The sequence below is a fragment of the Choloepus didactylus genome, chromosome 6 (assembly GCF_015220235.1).
Source record: "Choloepus didactylus isolate mChoDid1 chromosome 6, mChoDid1.pri, whole genome shotgun sequence".
NCBI lineage: Eukaryota > Metazoa > Chordata > Mammalia > Pilosa > Megalonychidae > Choloepus > Choloepus didactylus.
In genome coordinates, this window is record NC_051312.1 from 29,425,861 (window position 1) to 29,439,052 (window position 13,192).

General features: G+C 38.9%; 1 protein-coding gene across 2 annotated transcripts; it reads left to right on the plus strand.

Moving 5' to 3' along the window:
- The first annotated feature begins 376 nt into the window (after positions 1 to 376).
- Positions 377 to 1,790, plus strand: LOC119538025 (olfactory receptor 8H1-like). 2 transcript variants are annotated; one of them, XM_037840716.1, is made up of 2 exons: positions 377 to 1,311; positions 1,760 to 1,790. In XM_037840716.1, the coding sequence occupies exons 1-2, from the start codon at positions 377 to 379 to the stop codon at positions 1,788 to 1,790; spliced, it is 966 nt and encodes a 321-aa protein (XP_037696644.1). The 2 variants fall into 2 exon arrangements, with proteins under 2 accessions (XP_037696644.1, XP_037696645.1); XM_037840717.1 differs by lacking the exon at positions 1,760 to 1,790 and having other exon boundaries at positions 377 to 1,324.
- The last annotated feature ends 11,402 nt before the right edge of the window (positions 1,791 to 13,192 follow it).

A 13,192-nucleotide genomic window follows, 5' to 3' on the forward strand; every position in this document is an offset into this window, starting at 1 on the left:
CTTGGTCTTTGGGCTCAACAAATTTTGAAAGAATCACAAGGCCAAAAATTAATGATGTGATTATGGATAAGTTAAGTTACTTAACTTTCTGTGACCTTTAACTCATCTAAAAATGTCAACTGTCAAGGTCATTCTAATTATGTAATTTATAAGCTTGTGTTATATAATATACAAATTAAGATTTATATGTAATATTTATTTGTCAAACTAAGGTTTTTCCAGTGATGCTTTACAATCTACTCTTTATTATTAATTTCTAGAATAACTACACTAATTTTTAAAAAGAAAAGATAATTTATATAATCCAGATCTTCTTAAAGTCATTTATTCTAACTATCACCTTTGATATCTCGACAGTTTACAATAGTTGATCGCTATGGAAAGTAAGAATTTCACAAATGTGCACGATTTCATCCTTATGGGATTGACAGATTCTGAAGACATCAGGCGGGTCCTCTTTGTGCTGTTTCTCCTGATATACCTGATTACCCTTCTGGGAAATGCAGGGATGATACTGATAATCCGTCTGGATCTTCAGCTTCACACCCCCATGTATTTTTTCCTCAGTCAGCTCTCATTCCTTGACCTCTGTTACTCAACGGTCATCACTCCTAAAACCTTAGAGAATTTCCTGAATTCCAACAATCATATATCATTCATTGGCTGCTTCACCCAGATGTATTTTTTTGTTTTCTTGGGAGCCACTGAATTTTTCCTTCTTTCTTCAATGGCCTATGACCGCTATGTAGCTATCTGCAATCCTCTTCATTACCCAATTGTTATGTCTATGAGACTCTGCTGTACCCTCATCACTGGGTCCTACATGATTGGCTTTACTGATTCCTTGGTCAATGTTCTTTGCATGAACAATTTGCATTTCTGCAGCTCCAATCTAATCTACCACTTTTTCTGTGACATAACCCCAATTTTAGCCCTGTCCTGCACTGATACTCAAGACACTGAAATCATGATACTCATTCTCTCTAGCATAAATATAATGGTGTCTTTTATCACAATCTCTGTGTCCTATAGGTCCATTCTGTCTACTATCCTGAAAATTAATTCTGCCTCAGGAAAGAACAAAGCTTTCTCTACTTGTGCCTCTCACCTCCTGGGAGTCACCATCTTTTTTAGCACCATGATTTTTACTTATTTAAGACCAAAGAAGTCTTACTCCTTGGGAAAGGATCAAGTGGCCTCTGTGTTTTATACTATGGTGATCCCCATGCTGAATCCACTCATTTATAGTCTTAGGAACAAAGAAGTGAAAAATGCTCTCATTAGAGTCATGCAGAAGAGAGAGGGCTCCAGGCAATTGAAATGACAGTGACACTGAACATTTAAGTTAATCTTTTCTTTCTTTCTTATTTGAGTATTTACTTGGACTCCCTCTAAAAAGAGAAGTATCAAATAATTAGTTTACATTTCTGTTAAGCCATCATCTACCTAGCCATACGTGATCTGGATGCATTTCCAAAAATATGTTTTTAGAAATCTGCAAGGTTATTTGAAACCATGAAATATGTGTTAAAATTGTGGTTGAAATGCATGGGTTTTTTTTTTTTTTTTTTCATTTTTTTGTTTGTTTTTTGTTTGTTTTGTTTTTTTATCTTCATTTTATTAAGGTATATTCACATACCATGCAGTCATACAAAACAAATCGTGCATTAGATTGTTCACAGTACCATTACATAGTTGTGCATTCATCACCAAAATCAATCCCTGACACCTTCATTACCACACACACAAAAATAACAAGAATAAAAATTAAAGTGAAAAAGAGCAATTAAAGTAAAAAAGAACACTGAGATTTTGTTGGGGGTCGGGGCAAGATGGCAGACTGGTGAGCTGTAAGTTTTAGTTACTCCTCCAGGAAAGTAGGTAAAAAGCCAGGAACTGCGTGGACTGGACACCACAGAGCAATCTGTCTTTGGGCATACTTCATACAACACTCATGAAAACATGAAACTGCTGAGATCAGCGAAATCTGTAAGTTTTTGCGGCCAGGGGACCCGCGACCCTCCCTGCCAGGCTCAGTCCCGGGGGAGGAGGGGCTGTCAGCTCCGGGAAGGAGAAGGGAGAACTGCAGTGGCTGCTCTTATCGGAAACTCATTCTACTGATTCAAACTCCAACCATAGATAGACTGAGACCAGACACCAGAGACTCTGAGAGCAGCCAGCCCAGCAGAGAGGAGACAGGCATAGAAAAAAAACAACTCGAAAAACTCCAAAATAAAAGCAGAGGATTTTTGGAGTTCTGGTGAACACAGAAAGGGGAAGGGCGGAGCTCAGGCCTTGAGGCGCATATGCAAATCCCGAAGCAAAGCTGATCTCTCTGCCCTGTGGACCTTTCCTTAATGGCCCTGGTTGCTTTGTCTATTAGCATTTCAATAACCCATTAGATCTCTGAGGAGGGCCGTTTTTTTTTTTTTTTTTAAATCCTTTTTTCTTTTTCTAAAACAATTACTCTAAGAAGCCCAATACAGAAAGCTTCAAAGAATTGCTATTTGGGCATGTCAAGTCAAGAGCAGAACTAAGAGAGCTCTGAGACAAAAGGCAATAATCCAGTGGCTGAGAAAATTCACTAAACAACACAACTTCCCAAGAAAAGGGGGGTGTCCGCTCACAGCCACCATCCTGGTGGACAGGAAACACTCCTGCCCATCGCCAGCCCCATAGCCCAGAGCTGCCCCAGACAACCCAGTGTGACGGAAGTGCTTCAAATAACAGGCACACACACCACAAAACTGGGCGTGGACATTAGCCTTCCCTGCAACCTCAGCTGAATGTCCCAGAGCTGGGAAGGTGGAGCAGTGTGAATTAACAAAGCCCCATTCAGCCATCATTTGAGCAGACTGGGAGCCTCCCTACACAGCCCAGCAGCCCAGAACTGCCCTGGGGGGACGGCACTCACCTGTGACATAGCACAGTCATCCCTCAACAGAGGACCCGGGGTGCAAAGCCTGGAAGAGGGGCCCACTTGCAAGTCTCAGGAGCCATACGCCAATACCAAAGACTTGTGTGTCAGTGGCAGAGACAAACTGTGGCAGGACTGAACTGAAGGATTAGACTATTGCAGCAGCTTTAAAACTCTAGGATCATCAGGGAGATTTGATTGTTAGGGCCACCCCCCCTCCCCGACTGCCCAGAAACACGCCCCACATACAGGGCAGGCAACACCAACTACACACGCAAGCTTGGTACACCAATTGGGCCCCACAAGACTCACTCCCCCACTCACCAAAAAGGCTAAGCAGGGGAGAACTGGCTTGTGGAGAACAGGTGGCTCGTGGACGCCACCTGCTGGTTAGTTAGAGAAAGTGTACTCCACGAAGCTGTAGATCTGATAAATTAGAGATAAGGACTTCAATAGGTCTACAAACCCTAAAAGAACCCTATCAAGTTCAGCAAATGCCACGAGGCCAAAAACAACAGAAAATTATAAAGCATATGAAAAAACCAGACGATATGGATAACCCAAGCCCAAGCACCCAAATCAAAAGACCAGAAGAGTCACAGCACCTAGAGCAGCTACTCAAAGAACTAAAGATGAACAATGAGACCATAGTACGGGATATGAAGGAAATCAAGAAGACCCTAGAAGAGCATAAAGAAGACATTGCAAGACTAAATTAAAAAATGGATGATCTTATGGAAATTAAAGAAACTGTTGACCAAATTAAAAAGATTCTGGACACTCATAGTACAAGACTAGAGGAAGTAGAACAACGAATCAGTGACCTGGAAGATGACAGAATGGAAAATGAAAGCATAAAAGAAAGAATGGGGAAAAAAATTGAAAAACTCGAAATGGACCTCAGGGATATGATAGATAATATGAAACGTCCGAATATAAGACTCATTGGTGTCCCAGAAGGGGAAGAAAAGGGTAAAGGTCTAGGAAGAGTATTCAAAGAAATTGTTGGGGAAAACTTCCCAAATCTTCTAAACAACATAAATACACAAATCATAAATGCTCAGCGAACTCCAAATAGAATAAATCCAAAAAAACCCACTCCGAGACATATACTGATCACACTGTCAAACATAGAAGAGAAGGAGCAAGTTCTGAAAGCAGCAAGAGAAAAGCAATTCACCACATACAAAGGAAACAGCATAAGACTAAGTAGTGACTACTCAGCAGCCACCATGGAGGCGAGAAGGCAGTGGCATGATATATTTAAAATTCTGAGTGAGAGGAATTTCCAGCCAAGAATACTTTATCCAGCAAAGATCTCCTTCAGATTTGAGGGAGAGCTTAAATTTTTCACAGACAAACAAATGCTGAGAGAATTTGCTAACAAGAGACCTGCCCTACTGGAGATACTAAAGGGAGCCCTACAGACAGAGAAACAAAGACAGGACAGAGAGACCTGGAGAAAGGTTCAGTACTAAAGAGATTCGGTTTGGGTACAATAAAGGATATTAATAGAGAGAGGGAAAAATATGGCAAACATAAACCAAAGGATAAGATGGCCGATTCAAGAAATGCCTTCACGGTTTTAACGTTGAATGTAAATGGATTAAACTCCCCAATTAAAAGATATAGATTCGCAGAATGGATCAAAAAAAATGAACCATCAATATGTTGCATACAAGAGACTCATCTTAGACACAGGGACACAAAGAAACTGAAAGTGAAAGGATGGAAAAAAATATTTCATGCAAGCTACAACCAAAAGAAAGCAGGTGTAGCAATATTAATCTCAGATAAAATAGACTTCAAATGCAGGGATGTTTTGAGAGACAAAGAAGGCCACTACATACTAATAAAAGGGGCAATTCAGCAAGAAGAAATAACAATCGTAAATGTCTATGCACCCAATCAAGGTGCCACAAAATACATGAGAGAAACACTGGCAAAACTAAAGGAAGCAATTGATGTTTCCACAATAATTGTGGGAGACTTCAACACATCACTCTCTCCTATAGATAGATCAACCAGACAGAAGACCAATAAGGAAATTGAAAACCTAAACAATCTCATAAATGAATTAGATTTAACAGACATATACAGGACATTACATCCCAAATCACCAGGATACACATACTTTTCTAGTGCTCACGGAACTTTCTCCAGAATAGATCATATGCTGGGACATAAAACAAGCCTCAATAAATTTAAAAAGATTGAAATTATTCAAAGCACATTCTCTGACCACAATGGAATACAATTAGAAGTCAATAACCATCAGAGACTTAGAAAATTCACAAATACCTGGAGGTTAAACAACACACTCCTAAACAATCAGTGGGTTAAAGAAGAAATAGCAAGAGAAATTGCTAAATATATAGAGACGAATGAAAATGAGAACACGACATACCAAAACCTATGGGATGCAGCAAAAGCAGTGCTGAGGGGGAAATTTATAGCACTAAACGCATATATTAAAAAGGAAGAAAGAACCAAAATCTAAGAACTAATGGATCAACTGAAGAAGCTAGAAAATGAACAGCAAACCAATCCTAAACCAAGTAGAAGAAAAGAAATAACAAGGATTAAAGCAGAAATAAATGACATAGAGAACAAAAAAACAATAGAGAGGATAAATATCACCAAAAGTTGGTTCTTTGAGAAGATCAACAAGATTGACAAGCCCCTAGCTAGACTGACAAAATCAAAAAGAGAGAAGACCCATATAAACAAAATAATGAATGAAAAAGGTGACATAACTGCAGATCCTGAAGAAATTAAAAAAACTATAAGAGGATATTATGAACAACTGTATGGCAACAAACTGGATAATGTAGAAGAAATGGACAATTTCCTGGAAACATATGAACAGCCTAGACTGACCAGAGAAGAAATAGAAGATCTCAACCAACCCATCACAAGCAAAGAGATCCAATCAGTCATCAAAAATCTTCCCACAAATAAATGCCCAGGGCCAGATGGCTTCACAGGGGAATTCTACCAAACTTTCCAGAAAGAACTGACACCAATCTTACTCAAACTCTTTCAAAACATTGAAAAAAATGGAACACTACCTAACTCATTTTATGAAGCTAACATCAATCTAATACCAAAACCAGGCAAAGATGCTACAAAAAAGGAAAACTACCGGCCAATCTCCCTAATGAATATAGATGCAAAAATCCTCAACAAAATACTTGCAAATCGAATCCAAAGACACATTAAAAAAATCATACACCATGACCAAGTGGGGTTCATTCCAGGCATGCAAGGATGGTTCAACATAAGAAAAACAATCAATGTATTACAACACATTAAAAACTCGAAAGGGAAAAATCAATTGATCATCTCAGTAGATGCTGAAAAAGCAGTTGACAAAATCCAACATCCGTTTTTGATAAAAACACTTCAAAAGGTAGGAATTGAAGGAAACTTCCTCAACATGATAAAGAGCATATATGAAAAACCCACAGCCAGCATAGTACTCAATGGTGAGAGACTGAAAGCCTTCCCTCTAAGATCAGGAACAAGACAAGGATGCCCGCTGTCACCACTGTTATTCAACATTGTGCTGGAAGTGCTAGCCAGGGCAATCCGGCAAGACAAAGAAATAAAAGGCATCCAAATTGGAAAAGAAGAAGTAAAACTGTCATTGTTTGCAGATGATATGATCTTATATCTAGAAAACCCTGAGAAATCAACGATACACCTACTAGAGCTAATAAACAAATTTAGCAAAGTAGCGGGATACAAGATTAATGCACATAAGTCAGTAATGTTTCTATATGCTAGAAATGAACAAACTGAAGAGACACTCAAGAAAAAGATACCATTTTCAATAGCAACTAAAAAAATCAAGTACCTAGGAATAAACTTAACCAAAGATGTAAAAGACCTATACAAAGAAAACTACATAACTCTACTAAAAGAAATAGAAGGGGACCTTAAAAGATGGAAAAATATTCCATGTTCATGGATAGGAAGGCTAAATGTCATTAAGATGTCAATTCTACCCAAACTCATCTACAGATTCAATGCAATCCCAATCAAAATTCCAACAACCTACTTTGCAGACTTGGAAAAGCTAGTTATCAAATTTATTTGGAAAGGGAAGATGCCTCGAATTGCCAAAGACACTCTAAAAAAGAAAAACGAAGTGGGAGGACTTACACTCCCTGACTTTGAAGCTTATTATAAAGCCACAGTTGCCAAAACAGCATGGTACTGGCACAAAGATAGACATATAGATCAATGGAATCGAATTGAGAATTCAGAGATAGACCCTCAGATCTATGGCCGACTGATCTTTGATAAGGCCCCCAAAGTCACCGAACTGAGCCATAATGGTCTTTTCAACAAATGGGGCTGGGAGAGTTGGATATCCATATCCAAAAGAATGAAAGAGGACCCCTACCTCACCCCCTACACAAAAATTAACTCAAAATGGACCAAAGATCTCAATATAAAAGAAAGTACCATAAAACTCCTAGAAGATAATGTAGGAAAACATCTTCAAGACCTTGTATTAGGAGGCCACTTCCTAGACTTTACACCCAAAGCACAAGCAACAAAAGAGAAAATAGATAAATGGGAACTCCTCAAGCTTAGAAGTTTCTGCACCTCAAAGGAATTCCTCAAAAAGGTAAAGAGGCAGCCAACTCAATGGGAAAAAATTTTTGGAAACCATGTATCTGACAAAAGACTGATATCTTGCATATACAAAGAAATCCTACAACTCAATGACAATAGTACAGACAGCCCAATTATAAAATGGGCAAAAGATATGAAAAGACAGTTCTCTGAAGAGGAAATACAAATGGCCAAGAAACACATGAAAAAATGTTCAGCTTCACTAGCTATTAGAGAGATGCAAATTAAGACCACAATGAGATACCATCTAACACCGGTTAGAATGGCTGCCATTAAACAAACAGGAAACTACAAATGCTGGAGGGGATGTGGAGAAACTGGGACTCTTATTCATTGTTGGTGGGACTGTATAATGGTTCAGCCACTCTGGAAGTCAGTCTGGCAGTTCCTTAGAAAACTAGATATAGAGCTACCATTCGATCCAGCGATTGCACTTCTCGGTATATACCCGGAAGATCGGAAAGCAGTGACACGAACAGATATCTGCACGCCAATGTTCATAGCAGCATTATTCACAATTGCCAAGAGATGGAAACAACCCAAATGTCCTTCAACAGATGAGTGGATAAATAAAATGTGGTATATACACACGATGGAATACTACGCGGCAGTAAGAAGGAACGATCTGGTGAAACATATGACAACATGGATGAACCTTGAAGACATAATGCTGAGCGAAATAAGCCAGGCACAAAAAGAGAAATATTATATGCTACCACTAATGTGAACTTTGAAAAATGTAAAACAAATGGTTTATAATGTAGAATGTAGGGGAACTAGCAGTAGAGAGCAATTAAGGAAGGGGGAACAATAATCCAAGAAGAACAGATAAGCTATTTAACGTTCTGGGGATGCCCAGAAATGACTATGGTCTGTTAATTTCTGATGGATATAGTAGGAACAAGTTCACTGAAATGTTGCTATATTATGTAACTTTCTTGGGGTAAAGTAGGAACATGTTGGAAGTTAAGCAGTTATCTTAGGTTAGTTGTCTTTTTCTTACTCCCTTGTTATGGTCTCTTTGAAATGTTCTTTAATTGTATGTCTGTTTTCTTTTTAACTTTTTTTTTCATACAGTTGATTTAAAAAAGAAGGGAAAGTTAAAAAAAAAAAAAAGAAAGAAAGAAAAAAGACAAACAAGGAAAAAAAAAAAAAAGATGTAGTGCCCCCTTGAGGAGCCTGTGGAGAATGCAGGGGTATTCGCCTACCCCACCTCCATGGTTGCTAACATGACCACAGACATAGAGGACTGGTGGTTTGATGGGTTGAGCCCTCTACCGTAGGTTTTACCCTTGGGAAGACGGTTGCTGCAAAGGAGAGGCTAGGCCTCCCTGTATTTGTGTCTAAGAGTCTCCTCCTGAATGCCTCTTTGTTGCTCAGATGTGACCCTCTCTCTCTGGCTAAGCCAACTTGAAAGGTGAAATCACTGCCCTCCCCCCTACGTGGGATCAGACACCCAGGGAAGTGAATCTCCCTGGCAACGTGGAATATGACTCCCGGGGAGGAATGTAGACCCGGCATCGTGGGATGGAGAACATCTTCTTGACCAAAAGGGGGATGTGAAAGGAAATGAAATAAGCTTCAGTGGCAGAGAGATTCCAAAACGAGCCGAGAGATCACTCTGGTGGGCACTCTTACGCACACTTTAGACAACCTTTTTTAGGTTCTAAAGAATTGGGGTAGCTGGTGGTGGATACCTGAAACTATTAAACTACAACCCAGAACCCATGAATCTCGAAGACAGTTGTATAAAAATGTAGCTTATGAGGGGTGACAATGGGATTGGGAAAGCCATAAGGACCAAACTCCACTTTGTCTAGTTTATGGATGGATGTGTAGAAAAGTAGGGGAAGGAAACAAACAGACAAAGGTACCCAGTGTTCTTTTTTACTTCAATTGCTCTTTTTCACTCTAATTATTATTCTTGTTATTTTTGTGTGTGTGCTAATGAAGGTGTCAGGGATTGATTTAGGTGATGAATGTACAACTATGTAATGGTACTGTAAACAATCGAAAGTACAATTTGTTTTGTAAAAAAAAAAAAGTTATTGTGAATATTAAATGAATTAATGCATGGAAAGTGCTTAGCATAAAAAAAAAAAAAAATTCTCATTTGTTATATTCTGTAGTCCATTCCCTTTCCCACACTAAAGTCTACAGTCTTGTTCCTGAGCACCACCAGGATGGAATTGTGGAGTGTAGTGACCCTAATCTTAACTCTTGGCTTTCAGGTGACTGTTAAAGAGAACAATGTAAACTGAAACCTCAAATTGAGGCTTCAGTCTTAAGTTTCACTAGAGAACCTGGGAATCCTATTCAGACCAAAGGTCCCTGGAGAGGGAAAATAGGACTGATTTTTTTAAAAGATGAAAACTGGGATTCACCCATGCTCCAAATTATGGAAGTGATATAATGTGTCTGATGGATTACTGGTATCTGGGTTTCCCAATTTTTCATTATGTAAAAGCACCAGGCTGGCTGGAACTTGTTTCTGCTCACATGAGGATTTCAGGTTTATGGCATCTTGTTATTTTTGCTATAGACAAAAAGTAGCTGAATTGGGATTATGGTGCCCAATTGTTATTTTACTTTGTGCCACTGTCTGCAAACTAGACAGTCATGTCAGAGTTCATTAAGGCCTAATTAAACTTTCAACTAGGCCCAGACCAAAGCTTGAGGGGACAGTGAAGTCCAGGACACTGTGTTGGATTTGTGGTCCTGGGAGAAGGCATAAATCAGAATAGTACATGAAAGCTTGTTCATAGTTAACTAATTCCTCCTTATTTTAAAGATAATAAAATTGAAACTAAGACAGTCACTAGGTTCCTGAATCGTGGAACTTAGAGTAGAACTGAAGTCTCCAGGTCTGAGGCAGGCTAGAATAGGGCACTGTGGGCAGGCCAGGCGCATTAGTCAGTTCAGATCAAGAGTCAACATCAAGCCATAGATGTCCAGATGGAGTGCCAGCTGAGGTAAGCAGGTGGAGAGAGAGAGGAGGTGCCAAGCCAGAGAGGGACCCAACCCTACCAGCTGAAATAGACAGGTGGAGGGAGAAAGGAGGGGCTGAGTGAAAGGAGAAACCCTAATTCCTAGAATTGGCTGAGATATCCAGATGGAAGAAAAGGAGGGGTTAAGTCAGGGTGGAGGAGAATGGGAATTTCCACCCCCAACCCTAGCCTGAACCCTAGCAACAGGCTAACATGCAAGACCTGGACATAGCTCAATCTGGTGTGCCCCCCTCTTGGGGCCTGCCTGCACTAACCTCTCCAGCATGTATTCCTTCTTACCAAATTTTTCTGTTTCCCCATGTGTGCTGGCCTTTTCAAATAAACTTTGCTGCTTGCTAAAAAAAAAAAAAAAAAAAAAAAAAAGAACACTGAGTGCCTTTTTGTTTCTTTGTTTGTTTTTTTCCTCCCCCCATTTTTCTACTCATCCATCCATAAACTGGACAAAGGGGAATATGGTCCATATGGCTTTCCCAATCACATTGTTGCCCCTCATAAGCTACATTTTTATACAATCATCTTCAAGATTCACGGGATCTGGGTTGTAGTTTGATAGTTTCAGGTATTTACTGCTAGATATTACAATTCACTAGAACCTAAAATATCCCTCATTGATATATCTAGCAAAAGGCTTTAAATCAACCATTTTATATATTTTCAAAGAGTAAAATGAAACCATGGACAATGATCTAAGGGATACCAGGAGAATGACATCTTTTTTTTTTTTTTTTTTAAATCTTCATTTTATTGAGATATATTCACATACCACGCAGTCATACAAAACAAATCGTACATTCGATTGTTCACAGTACCATTACATAGTGGTACATTCATCACCCAAATCAATCCCTGACACCTTCATTAGCACACACACAAAAATAACAAGAATAATAATTAGAGTGAAAAAGAGCAATTGAAGTAAAAAAGAACACTGGGTACCTTTGTCTGTTTGTTTCCTTCCCCTATTTTTCTACTCATCCATCCATAAACTATACAAAGTGGAGTGTGGTCCTTATGGCTTTCCCAATCCCATTGTCACCCCTCATAAGCTACCTTTTTATACAACTGTCTTCGAGATTCATGGGTTCTGGGTTGCAGTTTGATAGTTTCAGGTATCCACCACCAGCTACCCCAATTCTTTAGAACCTAAAAAGAGTTGTCTAAAGTGTGCATAAGAGTGCCCACCAGAGTGACCTCTCGGCTCCTTTTGGAATCTCTCTGCCACTGAAGCTTATTTCATTTCCTTTCACATCCCCCTTTTGGTCAAGAAGATGTTCTCCGTCCCACGATGCCAGATCTACATTCCTCCCCGGGAGTCATATTCCACGTTGCCAGGGAGATTCACTCCCCTGGGTGTCTGATCCCACGTAGGGGGGAGGGCAGTGATTTCACCTTTCAAGTTGGCTTAGGTAGAGAGAGAGGGCCACATCTGAGCAACAAAGAGGCATTCGGGAGGAGGCTCTTAGGCACAACTATAGGGAGGCCTAATCTCTCCTTTGCAGCAACCGTCTTCCCAAGGGTAAAACCTATGGTAGAGGGCTCAACCGAAAATGTGTGGCTTTATCTTTCAAATTATATCACGGAATTCCCCATGCATGCTCCAAGTTCAGATAATTTCATTTTGGACAGTACTTTCAGAAGTCCCTTTTATTCTGTAGAAAAGTAATTTAGCACAATAGTACAGAGTGCTGCTTTGAAATAGAAAACGTAGGGTTTAGCTTCTAGATCTGCCAGCTTGATAGCTGTATATTCCTTAATAAATCATTGAAACTTTAAATCTACTTTCCTCAAGTGTATAAGAAAAATAATAATTCAAGATCCATAATTACTATAAATATTAAATAAGATGATGAATTTACAGATTTAATGCAGTAGTGATAAATTTTGTCCACATCACAAGGGTACTTACATACTTGTAAAATTTTGAATACTGAATACCTTTTGTTATGAAAATATTCATTGATGCTTTATACATCCTTTTTTAAAATTCTTATTCACAAAAAAACAAACAACTAATTTTGGTACTTCAATATTTGGTTTTAGAGCAAAGAAAAATATTGTGAGAGGATTAATTTATAAAAAAAGGATATGTGATCAATGAAGGAAATTTGGAAAATATTTTAAAATAACAAAGAACATAGAAATATCCTAACCATTTTTGACAGTTCTTTTCATAGTCTTCTGGACTAATCTTCTGCACGTGTTTATTTATCTTACGTATGTGTGTGTGTCTGTGTGTGTATTTATATATACAATTTTTGTCATTTTCTATTTCCTTTTTGGCAGCTTTTGGTTTCCACTTATCCCTAAAGTCTATAATTCCTCTTCATTTTATCTGGTTTTTTTTTTTAATTTTTTATTTAGGTTTCTGTCCTTTAATTTGCTGTGTACATTTGCTACACTAAATGTGATTAATAGCAAAAAATAATGTCTTCAGGAAACCTCCATAACAATATACCAGATTCCTTATTAACAATAAAAGGGGATCAAGTTTAACAAGCCAAAACAGAAGAAGTCTGTCAGAATGTTTACAGATGGCACAAGACAGCTCTGACCTCAGCCCCTGTGCTGAATGGGAGTCACTGTCAAAACCCCGAGGTGTGACAGCTGAAAATATACAGAG

Excerpts from the sequence above, each read along its gene's own strand:
- LOC119538025 (XM_037840716.1), top strand. The coding sequence starts at position 377 with ATGGAAAGTAAGAATTTCACAAATGTGCACGATTTCATCCTTATGGGA. Across the intron at positions 1,312-1,759 it reads CAGAAGAGAGAGGGCTCCAG|AATAAAAATTAAAGTGAAAA; the intron begins GCAATTGAAATG and ends AAAAATAACAAG.